This window comes from Ixodes scapularis, unplaced genomic scaffold (assembly GCF_016920785.2).
Source record: "Ixodes scapularis isolate PalLabHiFi unplaced genomic scaffold, ASM1692078v2 PGA_scaffold12__126_contigs__length_90152505, whole genome shotgun sequence".
Classification (NCBI taxonomy): domain Eukaryota; kingdom Metazoa; phylum Arthropoda; class Arachnida; order Ixodida; family Ixodidae; genus Ixodes; species Ixodes scapularis.
In genome coordinates, this window is record NW_024609838.1 from 34,382,521 (window position 1) to 34,396,696 (window position 14,176).

Consider the following 14,176-nt stretch of genomic DNA (forward strand, 5'->3'; position numbering starts at 1 on the left):
TCGTTGCCGCTACTGAAAACGGGCCCTAGGCCTACCCTAATGCTTGTCGAGCTTTTGATCATCACGAGCCTCCCTTTAAGAAAAACCTCCCTTCTCCTATGAAAAAACCAAAGTGAAATGAGTTTTCTTTTGCGAGAGAAAAAAGTACTCGTTACTTTGTGTACAAAATGAAGTCTAATTTGAGTATTCCGTGTGTCGAGTATTCCCGCATAACAAGAATTCCTTGTACAAGAAGCCCTGTTAAGGGTTGACCTACCGAACCAGTTTACCTATGGCTAGTTGAGCTGTGACGAATGGGCTTGTGACGAGTTTTCCTTGACCCCTGGTGATATCCCACACTGCCTGGCGATAGTTACAAAATCGCAGAGAGTAGGCAAACTGGAGTAGGAAAGAAATTGTGCTATTGGTTTTTCACTTCTAGGTTAGGTGGCGCAAGCTGCCGCCCACTCTAAAGGGTAAAGCCGTTAGCATCCATTAGAGTCGTATATTGAGAGAGTTTGGCCATTCATTGGGAAGTACGGGCTCTTTGCACTGACGTCACATCGCATACTTTTGAGCACCATGTAAAATGAAGAAAGGGAAGCTGCTTTTGTAAGAATTTTGAGTGACAGGTTAATCCTCTATAATCTTCTGGGAGGAGAACAGCGACGGAGGATTCTGATAAGAGGGGAACTCCTTCTTCCGCTTTTCTCTGGAGGGCATCGGAAATGACGTCATGTGCAAGAAAAAAAGGAAATCTAACGCATTGTCCATACTCCGTGCCGAATAGTTCTTAGAAAATTTGGTTGTCGGAGTAAGAGGTGATGCTTTCGGCGTTTGAAACGTGTGCGTGTTGATAAGATAACATCTGTATTATCTAAAATGAATCTGCATATAACTTAATTCTCTACATAAAAGGGATTAGCAATTCTCTATCATGAGCCTCACTTTCTTTTTACTACAGTTATTGAGGTGAAAACGGGTATATAACACACTGTAACCTACTTGTAAGATCGTTCCAAGCTCAATCCCTTCACCAACACCAGTGCGAAGACGAGTGCCCTATCCTAACTGCGTTTGAATGTCTTCGCAGCTAACGATCCGGTTCCGTGGACGGACTGCTCACGCGGCCGCGTCTCCCTGGGAAGGCCTCAATGCCTTGGACGCAGCCGTCACTTCTTACATGAACGTCTCCGTGCTTAGGCAGCAGATGAAGCCTGAGTGGAAAGTACAAGGTATGGCACCCGAGCAGCTCTAGCACGCGCTTTCGTTTTGCTTTAAAGACCGACGACCAGTTCGCGCTTTCCACTTTTCCCTCGCCTCCTCCTCTCCCCCCTTCTACCCTGTCCACCCTTGCCTGTTTCCTCCTCCCCCAGGGTGAGGAGGATCTTCTGCCTTGCAGAATCTTCTGTCTGGTCGCTGGCCTTTAAACTAAGCAAGATTTTTTTTTTTTTTTTTTGGGGGGGGGGGGGGGGGGAGGGGGGTTTACGTAGCCTCCTTCATACTCACAAAGTTTGGCAGTTCGACGTCGGAACCATAGAAAGCCCGGTCGCAGATTCGGAGCGAGAGGATCTGGTAACACAGAGCATCGAAGAGCCAAGAGAAAGGAACGGCCGTTTCCTCGTAAAGTGTAACAAGTTCCCGTTCTAGTTCCACCGATGCAGGATGGAATGACGGCGTTCTTTCGTTCCTTGCCCACGCCGTTCCGTACAACAATGGACCGCATCCCCTGTTGTGCGGTCGCTCGCAAAATGTGCCACAATAAAATGCAAAAAAAAAACAAAAAAACAGCGTTTTGACAGTTTGTTTTAGTGTGAACTGTTCGTGCAGTATATAAGCGGAGAATATATAATGTGAGTTTTCTCGTGTCTTAGCCGAAGCGCCCCCTAACGTGAATTGCAAGAGTGCCATGAGGCAGGGCGGCTTCCCCACAGATGTCCCTACCAGATGCCTCGCGGTGCAGCTAATTCCTCAAAGCGAAAAGAGACAGACTGCACTCGCACTGTTTACAGGGGTGATGCTGAACGCCGGCAAGTACCCGAATGTCATTCCGGAGGAGAGCGAACTCAGGTACCAGGTCCGGGCCCCGAACACGGATGAACTGAACCTGCTGGTCTCCAGGGTCGAAGCGTGCTTTAGGGGCGCCGCTGAAGCCACGGGATGCTCGGTGGACATCGCCAAGGGAATCAAGTACAAGCACATGATTAACAATGGCACCATCATCGACGTCTTCCAGAAACACGCTGAGGCTCTTGGTGAGCGCTGACCACGACTATACAAAATTATCTAAGCCTAAAAAAAAAAAATACAAATAAAAAAAAACACTTCTGTTTTGGTAACATTGCTAATACATCGTACCAACGACAGTGTGCAGAGATTCCCTGAAGCGTGCTTTTTCCTTGAATGACGGTATATACTGTCAGATAGGTTAAGCAAAGACTGTCTGCAGGCATGTTCGAAGTATACCGTATGCGGAGCGCAAGTTTGTCTGCTTCTTTTGCAAGAGTTCTGGTGATATCAGAACGCTGAGCTTTGATTGGCTCTTATTGAAGGATAGTGGTTAGACCTCAAAGCAAACTGCCCTCGAGGTCTACCTACTATCCTTCAATCAGAGCCAATCATAGCTCGGCGTTCTGACGTCACCACAACCCCTGCAAAAGAAGCAGACGAACTTCTGCTCCGCATACGTGCGAAGTAATCATGCTTTAAAGATGCTTCAGGCCTGTCCATAGACAATTCTTTCGTCTTGTATGCAGGGAGTATCGTGCCTTTTGTATTATGTATACGAGACTGCGGGCTGCGGGCGAGCTGCTGTAAGTTCATCACACGGTGATAAGACCTGCGTCTGCGGTGGACAAGAGGAAAACAGACGGTGGAAGGATTAAAAAAAAGGAATTTTGACAACGTATGAACACGATAAAAAAGCGAGGTCAGAGGAACGAACAGGAAAACAAAAAAACGAACACGGAACAAACACGCGCTGCGTTCCGTCTTTTTTTTTTTTTATCGTGGCCATTTAAGTGTCGTTTTTCATTGTGTTTAACAATCACCAACTGTAGCCCAACTATCACCTACCAACCTCTGAAACCTACAGGGTGTCACAAAAGAAAATTTACATGTTTTTGTAACCGCAGAAATAAACTATAGGCATCGCCGAACGCTCATTCTCCGCCCAAAGGTAGAGCTAGAGGTCACAACCAGATGCCAAAGTTTCAGCCCGATCCGATAACTTAATAAAAAGTTATAAGTGATTTTCTGAAAATTTCAATGGGAAAATGGCGGCCGACAGACTTTTCAAACACATGGGGCTCTATGGCACTAGAAACCGAAAACGGGCGAAAATGGGCTCCATTTTCCCATTGAAATTTTTAGAACATCACTTATAACTTTTGATTAAGTTATCGGATTGGGCTGCAACTTTGGCATCTGGTTGTGACCTCTAGCTCTACCTTTAGGCGGAGAATGAGCGTTCGGCGATGCCTAGTTTATTTTTGCGGTAAAAATGACAGTGTAAATTTTCTTTTGTGACACCCTGTACATCTCCGAGATCGCAACGCCGTGGGGCGGATTATGGACGATGAACGGTCATTTTGGAGGGTGAGGCTTTGTAAAAAGATTGAAAAATAAAATGCCTCGATCGGTACCGCCAGTGTAAGCACAACTGATTTAAACCTAATTCGATAAAAACGAATTGGGTCCTGGGATCAAGTGGAAATTTCACCAAAAAGCCAATTGAGAAGTGAACCAAAAAAAAACTGGGCCTCGCCAAAAGAACGACCCAGGAAGGACCGACAGGGAGAAAGGACCCCGAGAAGCCCGACACCAGCCCAACCCCGCGAAGGTGCACGAAAGGGCGACACCAGTGGGTCGACAACGGTCGAGGGCATCCCTGCGCCGCAAAACCGCCGCCGTAGTGATATTTGCTTTTCCCCTCCTCCCAAGGAGAAACCACTATCAGGGCCCCCGCCCCCCTCCGCCCTGTCAGGATGAACGGACAGATGGACGGAGGGACTAACTAGCCAACTGTAGACGGACGGACAGATGAACGAATTGATGGACGGATTGGTGGATCCGGCTGAACCCTTTTAATCGGGCGGCGGCTTGCGCTACCTATAGCCAAAGTTAGGTGGCGCCACCTAAAGGAGACCAACGCGGGGTTCGAATTGACTCCGTAAGTGATGACGTCACAACAGGGCGCTCTGCTCCAAACAAACAGTTTCTATGCTAGGGCCGTTGTTAAGGAGTCTAAACAGATGCTTTTCTCCTTGTATTTTTAGCAGATCTCCATACATGTGATGATTTTCATCAGAGAGTATCCCGCATCACACACACATACATATTGTTTTTATAAACCTCATGAGTTTTCTTAGGCCCTGCCATGTTCCCAATAAATACAAAATCAAAATCGTAGCATTGTGCAAACGAATCAAATAGTTGCACAGGGCATACTTGAGTCATTCCAAATGCTTTCGTCATGCGTTCGTCATCTGCGTTCGCTCACGGCGCACCAATAGGCATATTGTCATTCGATCTCCGATTATAACGCAGGCATGGTCTTTGAGGACGCCGATCCGGCAGTGGCGAAGAGAACCGGGGCTTCGACGGACACGGGCAACGTGTCTCAGCAACTGCCCACCGTGCACCCCGTGTTCGCGATTCCATCGAAGGGGCGCAACCACACCCGAGAGTTTGCCGCTGGTGCGGGCGACACCGGCGCCCAAGAACCAACTCTGAAGGTGGCCCGGGCCATGGCGCTGACGGCTCTCGACTTGCTCGCGAACCCTGGACTGATCGGCCAGGCTAAAAAGGAGCTGACGCTCGCCACCGCCTTGACGACAAATAAGTAACCATGTACTTGGGACTTATTGATGGATTGCCAATGGCATGAATGCCTAAATATACCTATAATGATTGTTATGTTTCATCTTCAGAGCACACTGAATTATTGATGAGGCCCGGTTTGTTTATGGGCAAGACATTCAGTCCTACCCGAAACAATAAAATGTTTATTTAGATGCGTTATATGAGTTAAAAGTAAGTGTGTTGCGTCCATGTTTAGACAGCTGGAAGTTGGCCAGTTCCAATGGGCGTCTGACTTTGGTTTGCTATGTTATGTTTGCTTGCTACTTCCGCCCCTGCATCTTTGTAGCGTACATGATTTAATTGTCTGCGCGTTTCTCGGTGTGTTTCATGTCTTAAAGTGTTCAGTGTCAGTAAAATTTTCTTTATAAGCGAATCCCTTTGCGAGGTTTTTGGCCGTCTGTATGTTAGCATCTCTTTGCGTCTAGCTAGCAGGCGTGGAAGGCAATGGCTCTACTTTCCCAGGATCCGGTGTCTTTAGTACACGCTATAGTTCTGAGCAACATGCTCGTGCTTGTAGCTTCCACCTCGGCCCCACATAGTGTAAAAAAATAGTAATATATACAAGGTAGGGCACAGGCACGTGAGCCTAGATCTGCCGAATGCTTTTGTTGGCGCGAGATTTCGCGCAGAAAGTGAACTTTCCAAGGTCACACAATCGCGGCCGTGCTTTTGTCAGCACTGCAGTTGTTTGTAAGATAAGCAATACATATCCCAGAGCTCGCTCGTAGTCAGAAGCAGAAAAACGACACCTCTACAAAATGCACATCATACACTCTTGAATATGAGTGAACCACGCCACCGCACTCACGGAATTCCTCATGGCGGAGTAATGCAGTGATGCACGAGACTGTTGATCATCTGCCACGTGGAGCTCAGCCAGCACGATTACGGCATGGCGGCGCGAATTTGTAGAGCCTAAACAAATGGTGCTTAGCAGTCGAGTTTTCGTTTTCACCGGAACGCAAACTTTCTCAATTAACCTGGTAACGACAAAGTATCGAGGAATTCTATTAAGAGATAATGATTCTGAAACAATTTGACATTGCAAGGCGGTACTACATTTTGTATTTATCTTTTAATTTAAGTTTTGAAACGCTTAAAACCGGAAACTAAAAAAAAAATTTTTTTTTTTCTTTTGTAAGAATTCGAGGTTTTATAAGACAATATTGAACTCAAAATCAAAAAATATAATTTAGCGAAGCGATTCAGCTTTTAATTATCTTTCGAATACAACCACGACGCCAATAAATTCAGTAGCTGCTGAGAATAACCAAAAAGTTGCCGTAGGTAATGCATAAGCTTTTTTAGTGTGATATCCTCTTCTGGGCTATTGGCCTCGAGGACCCAGAGTGAATTGTGTGGAAGCGTGCTTTTGTTTATCCATGGTTCCATATGAGTTCCTTCAAAGTGGCCCGGATGCCCAAGAGCACCAAAGGAAGATGGCTCACCCAGTTGGCCCTGTCGTCCTTTGTGATGAGCGAGGCCTTGAGTTGCCGGTGTAGTCTCTCAACCATGCCGTTGGCGGACGGATGGTAGGCTGTCCTGTGGATGTGGCACATTCCAAGCATTTTCGCCAGTGATGCGAAGAATGAACTTTGAAATGGCCTACCACGGTCCGTGGTGACGATAGAAGGGCAGCCGTACCGCGCAATCCAGTTGGTGATGAACGCTTGCGCCACGGTTTGTGCGGTGATGTCCGTAATTGGAATCGCTTCTGGCCATCTGGTAAAGTGATCCACGCATGTAAGGATATATCGGCACCCTTGGGATGGTGGGAGGGGTCCGACAATATCGACATGCACGTGGCCGAAGCGGGCGTCTGGTGGTTTGAAAATATGTAGCGGGCTCTTTGTATGACGCTGAATCTTGGAGCGTTGGCAAGAGGTGCAAGACCGCGTCCAGAGGCGAATGTCTCGGTTGATGTTGGGCCAGACATATCTCGAGCAGATCAGTCGTTGGGTTGCACGAATACCAGGATGGTTCAGGTCATGGAGGGAGTGAAAGATGGGGCGTCGAAAAACGGCCGGAATGTACGGTCGGGGCGTTCCCGTTGAGGTGTCGCATACCACATCGCATGTTGCGAGTGGTAGAGGTACAGGTCGAAGCTGCAGTGAGGTGGAGGACTCTTGGAGTCACTGCAACTCGTCGTCATTCTTTTGGGCTGTTGCCAGTTTGGAGAAGTCGAGGTCAGGTGACGCACTGAGTGTCTCGACGCGTGACAGGGCGTCCGCCGCCTCATTGTTCGCTCCAGATACGTGGCGCAGATCAGTTGTATATTCTGAAATATAAGCGAGGTGACGAATCTCTCGGGTCGAATACGATGTCCGATTAGAATGGAAGGCGAAGGTGAGGGGCTTGTGGTCTGTAAGGACATGGAAAACCCGGCCTTCCAGGAAGTGTCTGTAATGCCATATTGCTGCATAGATCGCAAAGAGTTCGCTACCAAACGTGCTGTAACGTGTCTCCGCCGGCTTCAACTTCTGTGAGAAGAAGCCTAGCGGAAACCAGTCCGTCTGGTTGTACTGTTGTAGAACAGCTCCCACTGCGACATCCGAAGCGTCGACCATAAGTCACGTGGGTGCGTCTGGTCGTGGGTAAACGAGAAGTGCCGTGTCGACAAGAGCTTGCTTTGCAGTCTTGAACGACTCCTCTGCCATTGAATTCCATTCCACCGGTGATGTGGGACCTTTTGGTGAGGGCAGCAGATCTGTTAAGGGCTTGAGAATTTGGGCGCAGTTGTTAATGAAGCGTCGATGGAAGTTGACGAGGCCCAAGAATTTTCGCAACTTACGAAGTGACTTGGGTTGCGGAAAGTCCTTGATGGCTTTCATTTTCTAAGGTAACGGGTGAATGCCTTCGGGTGTCACTTGGTGTCCTAAGAACTCGAGGTCGCACGTGCCGAAGACATATTTTGCTGCGTTGACGACGAGACCATAGTTGTGTAGCTGCCCGAAGAGTAAGCGCAGATGTTGTTCGTGCTCTTCCGGGGAACTGCTCGCGATGAGGAGGTCTCCGGGTCACCAATTGAAGTGGCCAAGGTGGCCCTTCATTTATTTACAGGATATATTTAGATACCGTCCGGACCGGGAACCAGCCAGCTGGGCCGGTTTGCTCATCTTGCGGCTGCGGACGCGGCCGCGGCCAGGAGGGATTTTTACGTCACGTGACCAGCTCCATGGGGACAAGGAAGTACCTAGCGTCCCTGCCTAATGGCGGAGAGATCCGCATCGCTTCAAGCACAAAAGCCTAATTTCGCTCGCAGAAACTGATTGGAGGAACTTTCAACTGGAATCTAATTGACCGCCCCTTTATACTGTAGGAGCGGCAGGCAAAGTTACGGCCAGGGAGGGCAAATAGGAGCCAAAATAAAGAAAAAACCACACGAGATAAAAGCGGTAGCGGTATTTTTATATACCTCCGCCGGCGCCGCGCCTCGCGCCTTCTGTTGTGGTCGAGAGGTTAAAGCGCCGGTACTTGTCGTCGCGGCGTGAAAGTTCCGGGTTCAGATCGCGCTAGGGTCTTCTTTTTTTTTTGTATTTTGCGCGTTTCTTACTTTTGAACTGTGATCCTTTTTTGGAAATCATCCACTTGCACTACTGCGCCTTACACGCTTTTACTGTTAGTCCCACCTGTTCAATCGAAACACCGGGAAGAAGAAAAAAAAGATCAACGCAAGTTAACGCGCTAATGCAATCATTTCGTAATGTTCATTCAAATGAAACCAAGCTAACAACATCAGTATGGCTTTCACACAAGCGGAGTCGAAACAAGCATCCTTTCCCCAGCAACTACAATTTTATCTGTTTTCAAATAACGCTCTTGCTACGATTCCTTTCAATAACAAGAGACGCCTATTTAGGACTAATAAAAACTGCAGTTGTAGCAATTAAAAAAAAATAAAACAAGCAAAAAAAAAAAAAGACTAGCAGCTGTGGATACATTGATTGAGCGAAATCCTACAGGCAAAACAGCAAGTCAAACGTCTGAGGAAGTAGTAAAACGTAACTAAAAGAGATCGTACTTTTCCTTGCATGGAATGAGATAAAAAGTATATTTATACTCTTTACATTTTGTTGTGGCAATCGTTTTGTAATATTAACACATTACTTGTTGAATTTTAGTTAGACTAGCAGACGATCACGATGACGTTAGCAAAGGATTGATTGATTGATTGAAACGTTTATTTAATTTCCATGCCTCTGGTCTATGGAACCTTATGTGGCATGGGGGAAGGGGGAGTGGGAGAGGGGTAGTGATGGGATGGTGATGGATTAGACGTACCGTCCGATCCCGGAGGACCGGAGGTAGGAGATGATTGATGCGAAGATGAGATCTCGTTCTGCGGGTGCTGAGGTTCTCGGATGCGTCCATTCCCGAAGGGTCATTGGTCTAAGGTGCGGTGGTAGGGTGTTAATTGCCGCTATCCGTTCTAGTGACGTCCCTTCACAGGACCATACAAGATGGTAGCAAGTCGCAGGGAAACCGCAGTGTGGACATCCAGGGTCAGGACCTGTGTCATTCTCATCTGTTGACTTGTAGAACTTGGCACGCCAAGAGGGAGTAACCATAGTCCGAGTCTGGAGCCTGTGTAGTGCCACTTTCTCCCATCGTGGAAGCCCGCGAGGGATCGGGTGGGGGTTAGAAGGTAGGAGCGCTGCAAGGCGCGCTTTTCGTGCTCTTTGTTCTTCCTTCTTCTTTTGGGTTAGATCAAAGCCCTCGTCAGGTGGAACGTCCCGTTGAACGGGCGAGGGGACCGGGCCTTGTGAGGGCTGAGTATTTGCCTGTAGCAGTGCCCTCGCGGCCCCGTCCGCCCGCTCGTTCCCTGGAACGCCTGCGTGGCCCGGTATCCACGCGATGGTGATTGTTTGTCGAGCCGCGGCTTGACGAACCAGTTCGCGGATGCGCGCAACTGTAACGTTGCATGTGCTCGACTGCTGTAGTGCACGCATCGCCTCTTGGGAGTCGGTGTATATTCGAGTTTCTGTAGTTTCTGCTCGTGGCATGTTCGTGGCTGTTTCAACGGCGAACAAAACTGCCAGAAGTTCCGCCATGCAACTGCTCCGTGTACATGCGGTAAGCTTGTGGTTCGTCTCTTTGCGTGTAGGGGAATGCCAGGCAATCGCAGTGCGGCCGTTGTTGTCTCTCGCCGCGTCCGTGTAGAAGACATCCACGTGCGCGGCAAGCTTGCTGACTTCAGTGCGGTGGATGGCTACTTGTGTAGCACGTCGTCCAGGGTGATCAGGTCCTTGATGACTTGGGAGGGGCTTGATGGGAGTGACTGCCTCTGCATCCCAAGGTGGCGTTGGTGTAGGCATGAGTGGGCCGTCAATTAGGTCGGAACGGCCAATCGAGGCAAGAATAATTCGCCCGTGAGGAGTGCGAGATAGCCGCTAAGCTTGGCTTATCCGCATCTCCTCGGCAATCTCACGGATGGTGTTCATTTGAGCGGTCCTTTCTAGCTGTTCAACCGGTGTGAAGCGGGGTAGCCCTGTAACGACCCGCATGGCCGCTCTCAGCATGGTTACTAGTGTGGTTTCTTGAGTATTTGTAAGGCGGAGGTAGTTCAGTCCGTACACTACCTTCGAGATTAGGAGGGTACGGACGAGTCGCCGGAGGAGATCATCCTGTGCACCCCAGGCCTTGCTCGAGATAGCCTTGAGCAAGTCTAGGCCCTCCTTCCACTGCGATTTTACCCTCCGAAGCCAAGTGACTGCACCGCCTTTGTGGTCAAATGGGACCCCGAGGATTTTGACGGAGTTGTTCTGGGCGATGGGGATTCCATCCACCCTCAGTTGGATGTCGGTACGGGCGCTCCTGCGTCGGCTGGGTATAACCATGTACGTGGTCTTCTCCTTAGATAACTCCAACCCTGATCGGATGGCGAAGGTCATGACAACGTCAAGCGCGCTCTGCATGTAGCGTTGTTGGCTATCCGCCCCACCTGCCGTCGTCCACAGGGTGACGTCATCCGCATAAATGGTAAAGCGAATTTGTGGGATGGCTTCAAGGGCGAGAGCCAGGTCAACCATGGCGATGTTCAATAGTAGCGGCGACAAAACCGCCCCCTGTGGAACACCGATATTGTTTGTTCTCCATTGACCTTTAGTTTGTCCGATAGAAACCTGGAACGTGCGATCCTGTAGGAATGTTTTGATGAAATTCAGGAATCGGCCCTGTATACCTCTTTTCTTTGCGGCGGCCACGACTGTGCTGTGTGGTATCGAATCGAATGCCTTCCGTAGGTCAATGGCCACGAGCGTACGCGGTTGGCTTTTAAAAAGCCGGCGCTGGTAGAGATCATGATGTATCATGAGCAGGCTGTCTCGTGCCGAAAGGTGAGGTCTGAAGCCCGTTTGCATGGGATGGAAAGCACCCGTCGATTCAAGAATCCATGTCAGGCGTGTTGTGACCATGCGTTCTAAAACTTTACAAAGGTTGGACGTCAAGGAGATCGGGCGGAGGTTAGCCACCGCGTGTGGTGTCTTGCCGGGCTTTGGGATAGGGATCACTGTAGACCTCTTCCAGTCGGATGGGAGTTCACCGTTCACCCAAATGGTGTTGAATGTGTCAAGGAGCTCTTTCATGGCATCTTGTGGAAGGTTCCGGAGCGCGGTGATGGTTACACGGTCTGGTCCAGGTGCCGACTTTGCTCGTGCCGCGCCAAGAGCGTCCAGGAGTTCTGCGAGCGTGAAAAGGGCGTCCGCCGGCTGTTCGTGCACGATGGTTTCCCGGGCGTAGACTTCGGCGGCGGGTGGCTCGGGCTGTTGGGGGAAGAAACAATCTCCTGCCTCTTCCGCAAGCTGCTCTTCCGTGATGTCAAGGCGGAGCGCTAGATTGCTTCCGGTGTTGCACATTTTTGTTTTCCCGGCAAGCCCTTTGTAGGCTTGCCACAGCTTGCGGTAGCCTGTCCGTTCGTTAAAGGAGTCGCACAGGCTACGCCAGATAGTGCGGCGGAGCTCGATTGTGTATTTTTTGGCCTTTGCTGTCGTGCGATTTAGGCAGATCTTATTCCGGAGGGATCTCCTGGCTCTGTAGCGCTGGAGAGCCTCCAGTCTCCTGTCCCACAGCTTGATCAGGTGCAAGTCGGGAGGTGGTGTGCCTTCCTTGACGTTGTATTCCGTACGGGACTCCCGAAGGGCTCGCTGAATCCGGTCTGCGAATGGGACGTTGGCAAGACGGCTCATTGCGGTGCGGAAGTTGTCCCACTTTGTGAAAGTGACTCGACGCCTGGGCGAGGAGCTTATGGGGAGCTTTATGCATATGGGGAGGTGGTCACTGCCCCATGGATCAGTCTGGACTTGCCATTGCACCTGTAGACGTGGAGAGGCCCAAGTGAGGTCAGGAGACGTGTCTTTTTGGCTGGCGACTTGGGCCAGCCGTGTTGGAGTGTCAGGGTCGTTGCATAGATGAAGCCCAGCTGCGAGGCATGCTCTCTTGATGTGCTTTCCCCTGGCGTTTTTGTTCGGGTATCCCCACGCGGTATGTCGGGCGTTGAAGTCTCCAGCTAGGATGGTATGCTTGTTCTGTTCTACCAAGCCCTTTATCCAATTGACCTCGTTCGAGTCCCCGCACGGTCTTATGTATGTGTTATGTATGTTGATGGGTGTGTCTCCAAACTTGACCCGCGTGGAGACGACTTCGCGGTCATCAGAACACGACGCCTCGGAATTCAATTTTGCCTGCTTGTGCTTTTTCTTTATAAGTGTAACTACAATACCGAAATTTGATGTCTGTCTTTGTATACTGGGGTTAATGTAAGTGTTGTATCCCCTAATTTTAAGATTCCCGACGTTAGCCTCCTGAAGAAGAATAACGTCAGGTGCCTTGTTGTTAAGTATTGACAGACGCGTTTTGAATTCATGAATTTTCTGTTGTAAGCCACCGCAGTTCCATTGCAGGATCCATGGTTGCGGGTTCACTCGAAGCTTGTTGCGCTTGTGGATGTGTTTTGCCCCTCGGGTGTTTGTATGTGTATGAGAATTACTATCCGTCACTGCGAGTGCCTATGAGTTTGTGGATAGCCGCCGTGAGCTCGGACAGCTGTTTTTCAACTCGCGCAAATCCCGCGTATTGAAGCTGTAGGATTTGCGTCGGCATGTCCATCTGTTGGGGTGGATGCGTCAATAATGAAGTGGGTTGGAATGCTCCCATTGTCGCTGCTGCATACGACACGCCGGCATCTTGGCTCACCGGTACAGCTGCAGGTGGTAGAGGCTTGGGCTTTTTGCTTCTTTCCTCCGTTCTCGTAGTTTTCTTCGGGGTGCGCCGCGGTGGGATTGCGCGCTTTGGACATTCATTGCTCGTGGCCACGTGGGCCCCATCACAGTTTGCGCACTTTGGATCTTTCGTGCACTCCTCCATACCATCATGCTGGGAGCCGCACGTTCCACAGCGCTGACCTTTCCGTGGGCACACGTCCATTTTGTGGCCAATTGCATGGCATTGAAAGCAGACTAGCGGTCTCGGGCGGTACTCACGAACGGCGAGAACCTCGTGCATGTACGCCACCCGTTTAGGACAAGTTTTGCCCTGAAATGTCACGAGTATCACGTTGCCCTTCTTCCCCAAGGGGCGCGCTGCTACCACCTTCTGGGTTCTGCACACGATATCCTCCAGAAGTTGTGCAGGAGACACCTCATTACCCTGACCACGTAGGTACACAACACCGCGGCACTCGTTTCCGGCGAGGGCCTTGTATGGTTGGAATGTGCTGTCCTCGTCCCCCTTGCGGATTTCCTTTATTGTCATGAGCTTTGCGGTGATGTTAGGGTCCCTGGTGGTGATGGACAAGGCATTCGCTTTCTCATTCCGGTGGACGCTGTAGTCCGCTTGAGCGTGGATGCCGGCATGCTGGATTGCATCGCGGATTTCTTTTCCAGTGAATGCACCAACTTTTTTCTTTCCCACGGAGCGAAGCACCACAGTTTGTACCGGAAGCGGCCCCGGTGTAGATTTGTCGTCTTTTTCCGTTGCTTGTGGGCTTCGTTTTCTTATCTGCGAGGAAGCGCCTGGGAGCGGCCATTCTTGGTCGTCGTCTGTCTGGGAGACCGACGTCGCAGTTGGCGGTACCGATGGTACGGATTGACCCGGCGTGGGTCCTTGGGACGTGCTGTACGTCGACGCGCCAGCTTGAGAAGCCCAGCCGTCTTCTTGTGGCTTCGGGTTTGCCGATGGGAAGCGGCCATCATCTTCCATTTGTTGTACTCCTTGATATGACTCTGCCTCGCGGTCCCCAGTAGTTGGTCTCATGGGCGACCGTGACCTATCGTTATTTCGTTTAGACCGCGGGTACTGCCTTGGGTCTCTCTGTTTATGCTGGGGCGGGTCATTCAGG

The 14,176-nt window shown here is 50.1% G+C and overlaps 1 protein-coding gene across 1 annotated transcript; it reads left to right on the plus strand.

Moving 5' to 3' along the window:
- Positions 1 to 1,078: 1,078 nt before the first annotated feature.
- Positions 1,079 to 5,215, plus strand: LOC120837141 (peptidase M20 domain-containing protein 2-like). The gene is made up of 3 exons (XM_040206354.3): positions 1,079 to 1,214; positions 1,992 to 2,234; positions 4,528 to 5,215. The coding sequence occupies exons 1-3, from the start codon at positions 1,163 to 1,165 to the stop codon at positions 4,824 to 4,826; spliced, it is 594 nt and encodes a 197-aa protein (XP_040062288.3). The 5' UTR covers positions 1,079 to 1,162; the 3' UTR covers positions 4,827 to 5,215.
- The last annotated feature ends 8,961 nt before the right edge of the window (positions 5,216 to 14,176 follow it).

Coding starts and splice junctions, on each gene's coding strand:
- LOC120837141 (XM_040206354.3), top strand. CDS start 1,163: ATGAACGTCTCCGTGCTTAGGCAGCAGATGAAGCCTGAGTGGAAAGTA. Junction 1,215..1,991: donor GCCTGAGTGGAAAGTACAAG/GTATGGCACCCG, acceptor CACTGTTTACAG/GGGTGATGCTGAACGCCGGC. Junction 2,235..4,527: donor GAAACACGCTGAGGCTCTTG/GTGAGCGCTGAC, acceptor ATTATAACGCAG/GCATGGTCTTTGAGGACGCC.